The sequence below is a fragment of the Somniosus microcephalus genome, chromosome 28, assembly GCF_052327205.1.
Source record: "Somniosus microcephalus isolate GS21.2 chromosome 28, FLI_Smic_1.0, whole genome shotgun sequence".
Lineage (NCBI taxonomy): Eukaryota > Metazoa > Chordata > Chondrichthyes > Squaliformes > Somniosidae > Somniosus > Somniosus microcephalus.
In genome coordinates this window covers 35,173,457-35,190,537 of record NC_141014.1, presented here as the reverse complement: position 1 = coordinate 35,190,537, position 17,081 = coordinate 35,173,457, and the positions used below count along the sequence as shown (strand labels likewise).

The 17,081-nt window shown below is 46.7% G+C and overlaps 1 protein-coding gene across 5 annotated transcripts in view; it reads left to right on the top strand.

The window, feature by feature from the left end:
- Window positions 1-17,081, top strand: part of LOC147099543 (troponin T, slow skeletal muscle-like) — a 67,745-nt gene that overhangs the window by 46,892 nt on the left and 3,772 nt on the right. For 4 of the 5 annotated variants that reach the window (XM_085969785.1, XM_085969782.1, XM_085969784.1 and 1 more), the window contains one exon: window positions 12,134-12,174. In XM_085969785.1, coding sequence (XP_085825911.1) covers window positions 12,134-12,174 — 41 coding nt within the window. Of the gene's footprint in view, window positions 1-935; window positions 1,027-12,133; window positions 12,175-17,081 lie in introns of all 5 variants that reach the window. The other variant, XM_085969781.1, reaches the window with a different exon arrangement.

Here is a 17,081-nt window from a genome sequence, read left to right as displayed (position 1 = left end):
GTGTCTGGCATACATGGAATTTACCGGGCTCCGGTACTGCTGTTTCAGTAGGTTGATAGTGGCCTCATAAGTAGTAATGTCCTGGATGAGTGCGTATACTTTAGGGCTCGCTTGGGTGGTCAGAACTCTTAGTTTGGATCTCTGAGGGACGCCGGATTCTTCCAGGTAGGATTCGAAGCAGCACAGCCAGTGTTTGAAGTCGAGGGCTGCGTTTGTTGCTTGTGGGTTTAGATCCAGGTACGGTGGTTTGAGGGCTCGCAGCCAAGCCGGCTGCTGTGGCTGTTGTAGCTGGGCGTCTGGCTGGTCGTTTGGCTGCTCCGTTGACTGGTTGTTTGGCTGCTCAAGTGACGACATTTTAAAATTTAGTCAATAAAATTGATGTACCTATCAATTCGTCCAATGAAAAGCGACGAGTTAAGAAAGTAACTATAGGTTTTTATTGACTAAATAACAGAGCCCACCCTCGTGGGTGATCGGATCCAAGAAGGAGGAATACCAGCCAGTCGACCACCTTTATACCTGGGCAGGTAGGTGGAGCCATGGGCGGAGTCGGCAGTGGTCAGCCCAGGTATAGCAGCGTGACAAGAGGCGACCTCGTACAGTGATACAACAATGTGAACAGTGATAACTATAGGGAAACGATCTAACAGTGATAACTATAGTGTAACGATAGTGAACGGTAAAAGTGGTTTACCACAAGATTATCTGGTCATTATCACATTGCTGTTTGTGGGACCTTGCTCTGTGCAAATTGGCTGCCGCGTTTCCCACATTACAACACTTCAAAAGTACTTCATTGGCTGTAAAGTGCTTTGAGACATCCGGTGGTCGTGTAAGGCGCTATAGAAATGCAAGTCTTTCCTTTTTTCAGCACGACACCAATCACTCAGCAAAGGGCACCCCGTTTCAAATGTTACTTCTGTTTTTTTGTACAGGGAGAAAGCCGGGGAATTGTGGGACTGGATGTACCAGCTGGAGTCCGAGAGGTTTGATCTGATGGACAAACTGAAACGACAGAAGTACGAGGTGCGTGACCCAGCCAGGCTGAGATGTTGAAGAATCCCACAGAGTAGCATGAGATAACAGCATCTCTGTCTTGATGTCTGGAATCTGAAGGGCCGGTTGGTGCTGTGGGTTAGAGACTGGACTTTTCATCTCTGGAATCTGGGTAACCCAAGTCTGCTGGCTGCAATGGTCCAGTGTGAAATGAGACTGGGCAGTCTCAATCCAGTTCCGAATGAACATGGTCCCACAGCGCAAAACTGGCCCAAAAGGGAACATTTTACATTGGGATGTGCAGCTCGTGCATATGTATGATCTTTGCGGCGGGGGGTGGGGAAGCAGGAGGGAATTATAAAATCCTGGGAGTTGGCTTTGTGCTGACTCCGTGCCAGGATTGTGCAGCTTTGTAACCAGGCTGCATGTGTCTCACTGGAGGCTGTTGCTTCTGTGAAGATTAAACATGCTGCGTCATTCTATTTTCTCATTCCTTCCCCCCCCTCCCCCAGGACAGTGTAGAGGGAGCTTTACTATGTATCTAACCCGTGCTGTACCTGTCCTGGGAGTGTTTGATGGGACAGTGTAGAGGGAGCTTTACTCTGTATCTAACTGGTGCTGTACCTGCCCTGGGAGTGTTTGATGGGACAGTGTAGAGAGAGCTTTACTCTGTATCTAACCCGTGCTGTACCTGTCCTGGGAGTGTTTGATGGGACAGTGTAGAGAGAGCTTTACCCTGTATCTAACCCGTGCTGTACCTGCCCTGGGAGTGTTTGATGGGACAGTGTAGAGAGAGCTTTACTCTGTATCTAACCCGTGCTGTACCTGCCCTGGGAGTGTTTGATGGGACAGTGTAGAGGGAGCTTTACTCTGTATCTAACCCGTGCTGTACCTGCCCTGGGAGTGTTTGATGGGACAGTGTAGAGGGAGCTTTACTCTGTATCTAACCCGTGCTGTACCTGCCCTGGGAGTGTTTGATGCTATCTTGGGTTCACCAAAATGGGAAGTATTGCATTGCCCATCACTGGCATCCCTCGCAATGCCAACATGGAGATCCCACCCAGCAGAGAAGTGCTGGTTGGATTTTTAAAAAATCGCACCCCTACCTGAGATGTGCCCCAATCTGGGGCTGAAAGTCAAAGAAGGATGTGTCCAACTGTGCGAAAAAAGTGTTTTACTGGTGAAATAAAGAGTAGATTGCCTTTCAAAAGCTAGGGTTTATTAACCTTAAAAACCAGCAGTACATGTTGAGCACCCAGTCTCAACCAAACTGTAGAAAACTGAATTTAAGATGGCCACCACAGGTCACATGGAATCAACTAACCAATAAGTTTACAGCATATATCTCAAGGCAGGAAAACAGGCAACCAATTACAATGCTTCTTATAAAACAAGAATAATCACCACAACTGGGTTGTATGGCGGTGAGCTGCACCAGTTTTTGATAATGCAAAAAAGCAGCAGAGGGTTTTATTCTCTAACGACCTGACCTGATTAACAAAGTCCATGCACGGGACTCAAAGACCTCACTACCTGCTTAGGTGTCTTTTGAAAAATAGGTTTACCAGGTAAATGCCAAGTAAACCCATTGGAAAACTGAGTTGTGTTGGCACCACAATGTTGTCCTTGGAATCGTGAGGCTATTCTGTTTAAGAGACGTCTTTCAAGAATCATTCCAAAGTAGGAATATGATACAGTGGCGATAGCTCTATATCTCCATCGTGCCTTTCAATGGGACACTGAAAGTCTTGCTTCTTTCAGTTCTTCAGGTATACAGTTTCTTCATTTTCCTCACAGATCCAACTACCATTTATCACCCCTTAGCTTTAATGGCTCCATTCGTCCTTTTGCATCTCTTGACATTCTTGGCCTCACTGTCTCCTGTATCTCATTGACAGAGCTGTCTCCACAAAGCTTGCTTTCCTGTTTCATGCCGAACACTTTTTCCTTCAATAACACTTAACCCTCCATAAAGCGCAGGTCCATCCAAGACTTGAATACGTTTCCCATATCTGGGAGGTTCTCCTAAAACCTCTCTCATGCTTCTGAACAGGATGCTTAAAGCTTGCCGTCTGATAGGCAATCCATCTTTCACCTCTGATCTCCGACCATGCTCTCCAACACAATCTTTCTTGCCTTTCTCTACATTTTGTCATTAGTTCTTTGAAATTTGCTCTTGTCCTTCTCCTAAGCTCCAAACACAACATCCTACATGCTCTTCCTACATCCTCAGTGTTGAAATCAAGACTTATGTATTTTCTACAACTAACTCATTCTTCCCTCATGATGATGGAACTCCTTACTTTCCCATTCTTCCTTTTACAGTCTTCAGACTTTTAAAACCTAACCATTTCTTGATTTATCCTATTTTCAAACTAAGTGGTGTCCTGTACAATGGTCCTCGGTTTTACATAGACATTTAAAAAGCAAACAAACATAAATATTCACGTAGCACAGATGCACTGTCCGAATTTATGGGACTGTTAGTCCTTATATCTGGGACAACACTCCTTATGATGTCGTAATACAACAGCTCCTATGAGGTTGTAACTTCCTGATGCCATCACAAAGAATCTTAACTGCTTCCAGAGTGTGTGCACAGCATTAAATTAACTCTCTCGTACTCTTAACATTTTGTGTGCCTAATATATTATGACCAGTGCTATCAAGGTTACACACAAGGGCAAAAGTGAGACATAGGTTACTCTACTCGGGAGCGCTGGTGCCTCGTGAAATAATTCTACGAGGTAAATGCTCATCATCACCACCTTGCCGTTAATGTGGCGGAACAAATCAGCTGCCCGTTGTTGAACCCACCTGATTCTCATTCCATTGTGAAGGAGCTCACTGCTCGGTGAAGCGGCGCAGTGCAGTTGCAGGCATTCACCGTGCCTGCGTATCCGCAGCGCAGCTCCGACGTTTATGGAGTCGACCAGTGCGCCCATCTGTCGGGCTGCTTTGCCAGGATCTGGATCGCACCTTTGGTGGCCCAGTTCACATTTTAGAAATTTATGGGCAACGCCACGACAAATGGACAGGCGGCCAAACAAAGAAAAGAAGTCCCCCTTTGCGCTTACCTCTGTGTCTCGTGCAATACAGGAACTAGTTGTGAAGGCCCTTGACAAACTTTCTTGTCAGCATAGCAAACGTCACAACTCAAGCCGCGAGCCCAACCCCATCTTGCCCCTGCCTGAATTTGGTGGCAATCTTAACTAAAGACACTACGGTCCCCAAACAGATGCTGATAATTGCAAGTAGTGTCATTTTTTTTTCCTAGATAATTTGTGCCTGTTTTTTTTTTATTCATGAGAAACATTGGAAATTGTGATGTTAAAATGTCTTTGATTGCGACACCAGGAAATTGTGAAGTAAAAATGTTTCTGTTCCCTTTCACATACACGGTGGTAAAGAAATAGTCATAGAGTTATACAGCACAGAAAGAGGCCCTTCAGCCCATCGTGTCCGCGCCGGCCATCAAGCCCCGTCTATTCTAATCCCATTTTCCAGCACTTGGTCCGTAGCCTTGTATGCTATGGCATTTCAAGTGCTCATCTAAATGCTTCTTGAATGTTGTGAGGGTTCCTGCCTCTACCACCCTTTCAGGCAGTGAGTTCCAGACTCCAACCACCCTCTGGGTGAAAAAGTTTTTCTCAAATCCCCTCTAAACCTCCTGCCCCTTACCTTGAAACTGTGCCCCCTGGTTATTGACCCCTCTACTAAGGGGAAAAGTTCCTTTCTATCTACCCTATCTATGCCCCTCATAATTTTGTACACCTCAATCAGGTCCCCCCTCAGCCTTCTCTGCTCCAAGGAAAACAACCCCAGCCTGTCCAGTCTCTCTTCATAGCTGAAGCGCTCCAGCCCAGGTAACATCCTGGTGAATCTCCTCTGCACCCTCTCCAATGCAATCACATCCTTCCTATAGTGTGGCGACCAGAACTGCACACACTATTCCAGCTGTGGCCTAACTAGCGTTTTGTACAGCTCCATCATAACCTCCCTGCTCTTATATTCTATGCCTCGGCTAATGAAGGCAAGTATCCCATATGCCTTTTTAACCGCCTTATCTGTAGTGTATGTGCTTTAAGTCAGATGTATTGGTTTAATGTACTGGTCCTGCTGCCTTCAGGGAGCTATGTACATGCACACCAATGCTCTGAGGCATGCCATCTGGCAGTGCCATATTGCTTTGTGCCATTAATGATGACTACTGAGGCTCCGGAGTGAGATTGCTGGACGCGGACCAGTAGAATAAATAGAACACATTGCGCCAATTGAACACCTCAGGGTAGAAATTCTGATGGGCAGAATTTTCTCCAAACGCTTCCTTCTTGGGTGTGAATGATCCAGCGGCATGCGCCTGGAAGGATTTCCTCATGGCCAAAATCCAAGAGGGTAGGATTTCCAATTGGCAAAGTTCGCTCGCAAACTCAAATGCGTTCATACTTCATTTCTGTGCACAGCATTTATGCACAACATCAACAACTTGTGATGTAAAAAGACTACTGAACACTTGGTTTGAGTATAAAACAAGGCTTTAAACAACTGTTTCACAACCATGAGATTCTAGTTACATCACTAGTTCCTGGTTACAGAAACATCCTGAGCAAGCTGGGCCCACGCCCGAGTATTTATACTCCTTGGACGGCGCCACCAGCTGGCCGCACAGTGTTATTTCATGAGTCATTTCTCCATGAATGGTAAGATTCATGAAAACTTGCATTTCTATAGCCCCTCGAGCGGAGTAAAACATCCCAAGGCGCATCACAGGAGCGTTATAAAACAAAGTTTTATCTAAATCATTAATGTACACTACAAACAGCAAAGGACTGTGTGTGAACCCAGTTTCAAGATGCCAGGCTGAATGGTGGGTGCACTGGTTCTCCGAAGCACGGCTCGCCCACCGTGGGTAGACGGGGCAAGGTTAAGTGCCTGCACCTGCACAGTGACAGCAGGAAACTGGAACAACGCTACGACAGACAGGTATAACTTTGCCGGCACAAGTGAGGCATTGTTTTGTACCACCTTATTTGCATCAGCAAACCTGAAGCACCTGCAGTATAACAACCGCTCAAGTCATTCAGCACAGTCACAGGGAGATATTTTGCTTTGCTCGCTAATCCCCTCTTCCTCCTCAACAAATTCTTTGTTGTGTTACTAATTTTAAAAATATGTATCAGCAGGTTGGAGCACCAGATTTCTGGGTCGTGCACCATTATCGAATGTGCTTTCTCTGGTGTTCTGACCGGTATCGTAACAGACTTATCTGCCTCACCTTTTTTTGCCGTGGTTGATCTATTTGAAGAGTCTTTTCGACTAACAACTTCTGTTTCACTCCAGATTAAAACACTTCATAACAGGGTTCAGATATTTGCTAAGCAGTGAGTATATAATACGTGCGTGCAATGTCGTCATTGTGTCACTGTGCATGGTTCGTGCATGGATTCACTCCCAAGCATTACTGTACACAGGAGCAATAAACTATGATATCAGACACAAAAAAAATCTGGACCCACTAAACAGCTCTGCCTGAAAAGCACTCCTGTGTGCAAGATCACAGGCTTGCTACCGATGTAGATACCACACGTATTGATAGCAAACAGTATACTTCTCAAATGTCCCTTCCTTATCAGAATGTGCCAACATAAAACAGGCAAACACCCAAACCGGCAGGATCAATTAATTTACTTCCGTCCTCAAGTGCTGACCAAAATTCCCCCTTTTTTACAACGCATTGTGAGTCGATAACTGTGGCAATGAGTCACTGACAACAGGAGTGCTACTGGAACACAGGAACAGGAGGAGGCCATTCAGCCCCTCGAACCGGTTCTGCGATTCAGTTAGATCACGGCTGATCTGTATCTTAACTCCACCTACCCACTTTGGTGCCGTAACCCTTAATACCGTTGCCGAACAAAAACCTACCAATCTTAATTTTGAAATTTTCAATTGACTCCCTCCCAGCCTCGACAGCTTTTTGGGGGAGCGAGTTCCAGATTTCCACTACCCTTTGTGTGAAGAAGTGCTTCCTGACATCACCCCTGAAAGGCCCAACTCTAATTTTAAGGTTATGCCCCCTTGTTCGGACTCCCCCCCACCAGAGGAAATAGTTTCTCTCTACCTACCACGTAAACTTCTTTACTCAATTAGATCACCCCTTAATCTTCTATACTCGAGGTAATACAAGCCCAGATGAACCCAGGGTGTGCATCCCTGAAACAATGTGAAACGCCTCCTTGATTCCCTCCTCCGCAGCCACCCTCAATACCGGAAAGGCACTCTCGCATCGCGTAAAATACCAGCAAACCACAACTGAACGATCTTTGAAGAAGAAAACAATACATATATACAAAAAAGAGAAAGAAAGCCAGTCATTTCCAGCTGGGTTTTTTTCCTGACCTGGAGATAACCTGGCCTCTCATTAAAGAGAGGAGCTAAGACCACAAGAACATAAGAAATAGGAGCAGGAGTCGGCCGTTCGGCTCCTCGAGCCTGCTCCGCCATTCAATAAGATCATGGCTGATCTTCGACCTCATCTCCACTTTCCCGCCCGCTCCCCATAACCCTTGACTCCCCTGTAGCTCAAATATCTGTCTATCTCCGCCTTGAATATATTCAATGACTCCGCCTCCACAGCTCTCTGGGGAAGAGAATTCCAAAGATTCACGACCCTCTGAGAGAAGAAATTCCTCCTCACCTCCGTCTTAAATGGGTGACCCCTTATTCTGAAACTGTGCCTCCTAGTTCTAGATTCCCCCACGAGGGGAAACATCCTCTCTGCATCTACCCTGTCAAGCCAAGTTTGCAGACGACACAAAGCTGGGTGGGCGTGTGTGCTGTGAGGAGGATGTAGAGAAACTCCAGTATGATTTGGGCAGGTTGGGTAATTGGGCAGATGCATGGCAGATGCAGTATAATGTGGATAAATGCGAGGTTATCCACTTTGGTGGCAAAAACAGGAAGACAGATTATTATCTGAACAGCAATAGATTGGGAAAAGGGGAAGTGCAATGAGACCTGGGTGTCCTTGTGCACCAGTTGCTGAAGGTAAGCATGCAGGTGCAGCAGGCGGTTAAGAAGGCAAATGGTATGTTGGCCTTCATAGCGAGAGGATTCGAGTACAGGAGCAAGGATGTCTTGCTGCAATTGTACAGGGCCTTGGTGAGACCACACCTTGAGTATTGTGTGCAGTTTTGGTCGCCTTATCTGAGGAAGGATGTTCTTGCCATGGAGGGAGTGCAGCGAAGATTCACCAGACTGATACCTGGGATGGCAGGAATGACGTATGAAGAGAGATTGGGTCGATTGGGCTTGTATTCGCTAGAGTTTAGAAAAATGAGAGGGGATCTCATTGAAACTTATAAAATTCTAACAGGACTAGACAGACTAGATGCAGGAAGGATGTTCCCGATGGCGGGTGAGACAAGAACCAGGGGTCACAGTCTAAGGATAAGGGGTAAGCCATTTTGGCCTGAGATGAGGAGGAATTTCTTCACCCAGAGAGTGGTGAACCTGTGGAATTCTCTACCACACAAGGCCGTTGAGGCCAATTCATTAAATATATTCAAGAAGGAGTTGGATATATTTCTTAAGGCTAAAGGGATCAAGGGATATGGGGAGAAGGCAGGGACAGGGTACTGAATTTGGATGATCAGCCATGATCTCATTAAATGCCGGAACAGGCTCAAGAGGCCGAATGGCCTACTCCTGCTCCTATCTTCTATGTTTCTATGTAAGCCCCCTCAGAATCTTAACACGTTTCGATAAGATCACCTCTCATTCTTCTAAACTCCAATAAGCAGCTGTCAATCTAGAGAAACTTCCAGCAAAAAAAAATAATTAGCCTCAGGAGCTATTTCGAGCTCTTCCTCGGAGGGAGGAGCTGAACAGCAACTGGGGCAGCGACCAAACAGCACAAGCGTGTTCCTGGCCCCAGACTACCTGACAGCATTGCCACAGGAAGCCGTTTAGCATATATGAATATTCGCTCTGTGACGATTTTAACACGTTCGAACAAAATGTGGCTCTGAGCAGCATTTAATGGTCGAGTGAAGCTCCCATTTTTTCTGGGTCTGGCCTTAAAATGAGAATGATGTCACGCGTGCCTGCTCCTCTGTCAGCCGACCAATCTGCGTCGTCCCGTTCGGCATCAAGGTAAGTGGCATCCAGCCAATGACATTCTCCGGGAAACAAGAACAGCGGAAACATATGATTAAAACAAAAAAAAGACATGAAACAATCGGCCAGAGGAGGGGAGGTCAGCAGTCAAATAAACTGCACAGGAACCCAGAATGTTTTTAAAAAATCAATCGTTCACTACAAAGAAAAAAGCTTTTTGAGTGCCTTAATGCAATGCAGTCACACAAGTCTTGCATTTCATTTCATTACCCTGTCAGGCTAAAAAAAGCTCTAAAATTGTCGCTCCACCGCCAACCCAGGATCAAGATTAATCTAAATACGGTTATTTGAATTCTTCATGATTAAAAAAAGACTTGCATTTATTTCGCGCCTTTCACGACCACCGGACGTCCCAAAGCGCTTTACAGCCGATGAAGTACTTTTTGAAATGCAGCCACCGTTGTAATGTAGGAAACGTGGCAGCCAATTTGTGCTCCTGAAGGCACTGCCTGCCCTCTGGGACCTCACCCCCAAGTGACCATGTGTGATCATTGGCAGGGAATTTGATCCTGACCTCACCCAGTGTCTGTATATGCCTGTTTCCAACAGGGATCACTGCATAGAGGTCAACAGCGGGAATCCTGGATTATTTTCTTACCCTAGCCTGGAGTACTGACGCCAGTTCACAAGATAATTATGGATGAGGGAGGCCATTTGGCCCATCTTCGTTCATGCATCCCGTCAGTCCCCCATTGCAGCATCCAATTAACTCTTACTGTGGCCGCAGTGTGTCCCATCTACAAGATGCACTGCAGCAACTCGCCAAGGCTTCTTCGCCAGCACCTCCCAAACCCACGACCTCTACCACCTAGAAGGACAAAGGGCAGCAGGCACATGGGAACACCGTCACCTCCAAGTTCCCCTCCAAGTCACACACACCATCCTGACTTGGAAATATATCGGCTGTCCATTCATAGTTGCTGGGTCAAAATCCTGGAACTCCCTCCCTAACAGCACTGTGGGAGCACCTTCACCACACGGACTGCAGCGGTTCAAGGCGGCGGCTCACCACCACCTTCTCAAGGGCAACTAGGGATGGGCAATAAATGCCGGCCTTGCCAGCGACGCCCACACCTCGAGAATGAATTTTTTTTTAAATGATTCCAGTGTTTTCACCTCTACTTATCTATCTGGAATCTTATTCCAGTGTAATGATCACGAAAGCACTTCCTGGTATTAGTCCTAAATTTGCCTTTTACAAGTTTGAATCTGTGTCCCCTCCTTGTCCTACTCACACAACTTTAAAATAATTTTCCGGATTTACTTTTATCCGTACCATTAACCATCTTGTGTACCTCGATGCCACCCCTTCTTAGAAGTCTCCTTTCAAGGCTGCACAACCCAAGTTTCTTCCATTTCTCTTCACAACAACAACTTGTATTTATATAGCACCTTTAACATAGTAACACATTCCAAGGCGCTTCACAGGAGTGTTATAAGATACAAAATTTGACGCCGAGCCACTTAAGGAGAAATTAGGGCAGGTGACGAAAAAGCTTGGTTGAAGAGGTAGGTTTTAAAGAGCGTCTTAAAGGAGGAAAGAGAGGTACAGGAAACTCTGGTATCCGGCACCGACGGGACCGGGATGGTGCCAGTTGATTAAAAATTCCGGATAATGGAGAGGTATATCTACCAAGGCTATTTTTAACAAACAAAAATAAAAAAATCAAGAAATGTGCAGCATAATTGGGTACTCACCTACAGAATGTTGTGTAAAATGGATGGTGGAAGATGCTTGATCAGGAGAGACTTCCGACAGCGCCAAGAAGCCGAATAGTGGCAGTTTGGAGAACTACCTCCACTGACTAACTCGGCCACCGCAGGAGACTCGGACTCGGCAACATTGCCGGTTATTGCGGTGTTGTTTTCAGAGTATGAATTCTGCCGGTTATTAGAGAATTCTGGATATTTAGGTGCCGTTTAAACGAGAGTTTCCTGTAGCAAGGTTTAGGCAGGGAATTCCAGAGCTTAGGGTCCAGGCAACAGAAGGCACAGCCACCAATGGTTGAGCGATTATAATCAGAGATGCTCAAGAGGGCAGAATTAGAGGAGTGTTGATATCTCGGGGCGGTTGTGGAGCTGGAGGAGATTACAGAGATAGGGAGGGGGGCGAGGCCACGGAGGGATTTGAACACAAGGATGAGAATTTTGAAATCGAGGTGGCCCCAGTGGTGCCTTCGATTGAGCTCAGCATAACTCAGATTAGGAATTGAATGAAATCTCTATAATATCACTGAGCCGTCCTAAATACCCTTCGTCAGTCTTGCCCAGTGCCAGCAGACAGCTATCACCACAGTGTGACTATACAAGTGGATGAGGAACAGGGAGGTACAGTGACTACTAGGCACTCGGTCTGAGTATTAAACAAAGCTTTAATCAACTGTTTTTCAACATGGCGATCTAGTTGTGTCCTTCACTAGTTCCTGTTAAAGAAGCACGGTGGCATAGTGGTTAGCACTGTTGCCTCACAGCGCCAGGGACCCAGGTTGCGAATTCGGCCTCGGGTGACTGTCTGTGTGGAGTTTGCACATTCTCCCCGTGTTTGCGTGGGTTTCCTCCGGGTGCTCTGGTTTCCTCCCACAGTCCAAAGATGTGCGGGTTAGGTTGATTGGCTATGATAAATTGACCCTTAGTGTTAGGGGGATTAAATATGTGGGGTTACGGGGATAGGGTGGGATATGTAGGGGTTACGGGGATCGGGTGGGATATGTGTCGGTGCAGGCTCGATGGGCCGAAATGGCCCCTATCTGCACTGTGGGGTTTCTGTGATTCTGTGAATGTCCTGAGCAAGCTGGGCCCGTGCCCGAGTATTTATACTCTCCCTGGACAGCGCCACCAGCAGGCCGCCCAGTATTATTTCATGTCATTTCCACATGAATAACAAGATTCATGTCATACAGTATCGCATTTTTTTTTTGCTTCTTTCCTGATGATGATTGAACATGTGTATTGTTTCTAGATCAACCTCCTGCATAACCGTATCAGCGAGCACCAGAAATTGTGAGTATATCTGGAATAACAGTGTTAACACTATGATTTCAACCCCCTCCTAATACACACACTTTGATCATTTCAAAGGGCAACTAAACCTAGATTGCAATGGGGGATTTCACGATAACTGCGCCAAAACCCTACTGTAGTATACCAGGATGCGTGGGGTAGTTTCAAAAGGGCTTCAGGACAGACAGATTGAGAGAATTACATCGGGTAAGTGTTCTGTAGGATATTTCACACCTCCTATGCTTTCCTGAAGGCATCGATTCCTTCTGGGATTATGGTTCCACAGATGCCAGATACCGCCAGCGCAGTGCCCATTACTCATATCTTTAGTCTTGACAGTGAGTGTGGCTGAGCTCTTTGACTGTGGGAGGCATCGCAGTTGAGCCTGCTCTTCGCCCTCGGCCAATCAGGAACCAGAACCCTAGCTGATTTCTTTTGGGGTTTTTTTTCTCTCTCTCTCCCCGCCCCCCTCACCCACCAAGGTTTTTTGTGCAGCTGCTGCTACTGCACTAGCCATGGTCAGATAACCTAACGCAGACGTCGGAGCATCTGATCTGTGTGCCTCAGCTCCGGTTACCAGCCGAGCCATAACAGAAGCCAGAATTGCTCCTCTCACACTGTGCTTCCCAGCCTCAGCAACACCATAATATGTTATCTGTCTGGTTACCAGGGTAACGGCATCACAAATGCAAGCCAAAAGATGATTGAGCAGATGGGGTGTCAAGTACTGATAGGTCTCAATGCGATTAAAGTAATCTTTCTTCGTACATCTGCTGCTCAATGATCTAAAAACAAGGCTTTGCGACCCTTCTTTATGCCCTCACTTGTCTGCGACCACTCACCGCTGTCTGACTGATTGAAAAGGGAAATTAACCTTCAAAAGGGGAATTGGAAACATACTGACAAGGAAAATACTAAGCACTAGGTCTGAGTATAAAACAAGGCTTTAATCAACTGTTTCACCACCATGAGTTCTAGTTACATCAGTAGTTCCTGGTTATAAAAACATCCTGAGCAAGCTGGGCCCAAGTATTTATACTTTCCCTGGACGGCGTCCCCAGCAGGCCGCCCAGTGTTATCCCATGAGTCATTTCTACATGAATGGCAAGATTCATGACACATACTTGAAAAGGAAACATTTGCAGGGCTATGGGGAAAGTGCGGGGGCAGGGTGGGGAGGGGAGTGGGATTAATTGGACAGCTCTTTCAAAGAGCCGGCACAGGCACGATGGGCCGAATGGCCTCCTTCTGTGCTGTATCATTCCATAGCTTTTCGTGGGGAAGCTGAAGGGGTCCTCGGTGTCTTTACAGAGCTGCAGTTGGGATCTCACTATGTCGAGGAAACCCTGTTACACTCTTGCAGCATTCTATCGCCCTTCATGTTATTTGAAGATGTTCGCACAGCGCTGTGGAGGCAAATGAACTTATCGATGAATTTAATTAAGGAGCTCGTGCACTGACCATGATCTTTAAATGTACTTTCTTCCTAATTTCCTCCCCCCCCCCCCCAACCCCGCTCCAGCTCTCCCCAAGGCTCTGACTCCAGCTAGGGGTATGGTCCAAAAAAGCACCGGCCAACATCCGGTATTGAGCTTCGGGCGAGCTATTCTCCTATGGAGGTCTTCACACCCGGGCCTGCCACTGCTTTCAGCTGACATCGAAATACATGCATTTTTTCAGCAGGGGTGATTGGACAACGGCCAGGAGTGGCAAGCCCGTCCGTGGTTTTTGTTAAGGCAGCTTCGATTCAGCAACGTCACTATATTCACCTCACAGCAGGATAAATCAAAAATAGAGCTGCATAGGCTGATAGCTCATGGTTGTCATTACATTGAATTTACAGCACAGAAACAGGCCATTCGGCCCAACCGGTCCGGGCCGGCGTTTATGCTCCACACGAGCCTCCTCCCACCCCTCTACATCTCACCCCATCAGCATATCCTTCTATTCCTTTCTCCCTCATGTGTTTCTTTAACTTCCCCTTAAATGCATCTGCGCTCTTCGCTTCAACCACCCTCTACTTTACTCCAGTGTTGTTCCTTAGCCCCAGCCTCAGAGGAGCACTGATGCCACATTTCCATCTTTCACACCAACGATCCTCTGTACCCTCTCTGAGTGATATTGAAAATCGGGGCTGGTTTGGCCCATGGGCACTGACTGGTAACTGATTTCCGTCTGTCTGCCCAGCTCATTTTACATTAACCTCTTACAGCCAGTAGGGCCTATATTCTCTGGAGTTTAGAAGAATGAGAGGTGATCTCATCGAAACATATAATAGAATTCTTAAAGGGCTTGACAGGGTAGATGCTGAGAGACTGTTTCCCCCTGGCTGGAGAGTCGTGAACTAGTTCGTAGTCTCAAGATAAGGGGTCGGCCAGTTAGGACTGAGATGAAGAGAAATGTCTTCACACAGAGGGTGGTGAATCTTTGGAATTCTCTACCCCAGAGGGCTGTGGAGGCTCAGTAATTGAGTATATTCAAGGCTGAGATCGATAGATTTTTGGATTCTAGAGGAATCAAAGGATAACCATGCCCTCTCTCGTTAGAAGTCCATTGACAGCTTATACTGACTAACAAGCTGTAGGAATGTTTTCCAGCTTCTCCCTTCCCCTTCTGAAGAGAACATAGTCAAAGATTCTGAACTAGGCTCATTAGAGATGCAGAAATTCGTGTCTGAGTCTCGTCCTATTTCTGTCGCAGTTTACCTCACCTCACGTACCTGGTATTGCCAGAGTTCTCACTAGTACCCTAACTCCTGGTGAAAAGGAAGCGGGAGTCAATGACAGGGACATTGGAAAAAAACTGAATGACCAGACAAAGAAAAATACCAACCCTCACCATCTAGATAGAGTGCGGGCTCTTACAATCGGTTTATTTGCTGGATCTCAAATAACCCAGCAGCAACTCGCACCTTCTTGCTGGAAGAATGGGCTCACTCCCTGGCGATCCTTGTTGGTATACAGAAAGTATTCATGCAGTAAGTGGGGCCACAGTGGTTTAGTTCAGATGGCCTTTCACCTGGGTTCGAATCCCGTTCAGTTCCGATGGGGCATAAGAACATAGGAAATAGGAGCAGGAGTCGGCCACACAGCCCCCCGAGCCATTCAATAAGATCATGGCTAATATTCCTCGTCAACACTTTCCCGCCCGGTCTCCATATCCCTTGATTCCTCTGGAATCCAAAAATCTCAGCCTTGAATATACTCAGCGACTGAGCCTCCACAGTCCTCTGGGGTAGAGAATTCCAAAGATTCACCCCACTCTGAGTGAAGAAATTTCTCCTCATCTCAGTCCTAACTGGCCGACCCCTTATCTTGAGACTACGAACTAGTTCACGACTCTCCAGCCAGGGGAAACAGTCTCTCAGCATCTACCCTGTCAAGCCCTCTAAGAATTTTATTATATGTTTCGATGAGATCACCTCTCCTTCTTCTAAACTCCAGAGAATATAGGCCCTACTGGCTGTAAGAGGTTAATGTAAAATGAGCTGGGCAGACAGACGGAAATCAGTTACCAGTCAGTGCCCATGGGCCAAACCAGCCCCGATTTTCAATATCACTCAGAGAGGGTACCGAGGATCGTTGGTGTGAAAGATGGAAATGTGGCATCAGTGCTCCTCTGAGGCTGGGGCTAAGGAACACCACTGGAGCAAAGTAGAGGGAGCTTTACTCTGTACCTAACCCACGCTATGCCTGACCCGGGAGTACCTGACACTGAGCGCCAAAATGGAAAAGCGTTCCATTTTCCCCCCGAGTTGCTTTTCCCTTCTCACCTTGATCAACACACACATTCAGGGGACACACCTGGCAGGATCCTGACACACTGTGAAACCCCATACACACCTGGCAGGATCCTGATACACTGTGAAACCCCATACACACCTGGCAGGATCCTGAAACACTGTGAAACCCCATACACACCTGGCAGGATCCTGATACACTGTGAAACCCCATACACACCTGGCAGGATCCTGATACACTGTGAAACCCCATACACACCTGGCAGGATCCTGATACACTGTGAAACCCCATACACACCTGGCAGGATCCTGATACACTGTGAAACACCATACACACCACTATTCAAAAAAGGTGGTAGAGAAAAAGCGGGGAATTATAGACCGGTAAGCCTGACATCGGTAGTGGGGAAAATGCTAGAGTCTATTATAAAAGATGTACTAGCAGAGCACTTGGAAAGCAGTGACAGGATCGGACAAAGTCAACATGGATTTACAAAAGGTAAATCGTGCTCGACTAATCTACTGGAATTTTTTGAGGATGTAACTGGTAAAATAGATAAGGGAGAACCAGAGGATGTGGTGTATTTGGACTTTCAGAAGGCTTTCAATAAGGTCCCACATAAGAGATTAGCGTGCAAAATTAAGGCACATGGGATTGGGGGCAAGGTATTGACTTGGATAGAGAACTGGTTGGCGGACAGAAAGCAAAGAGTTGGAATAAACGGGTCGTTTTCCGAGTGGCAGGCAGTGACTAGTGGGGTACCGCAAGGATCGGTCCTGGGACCCCAGCAATTCACAATATATATTAATGATCTGGACAAGGGAATTGGATGTAATATCTCCAAATTTGCAGACGACACAAAGCTGGGTGGGAGGGTAAGCTGTGAGGAGGATGTCGTGAAACTCCAGTACGATTTGGACAGGTTGGGTGATTGGGCAGAAACATGGCAAATGCACTATAATGTGGATAAATGTGAGGTTATCCACTTTGGTGGCAAAAACTGGAAAGCAGATTATTATTTGAATGGCAATAGATTGGGAGAAGGGGAAGTGCAAAGAGACCTGGGTGTTATTGTGCACCAGTCGCTGAAGGTAAGCATGCAGGTGCAGCAGGCAGTTAAGAAGGCAAATGGTATGTTGGCCTTCGTAGCAAGAGGGTTCGAGTACA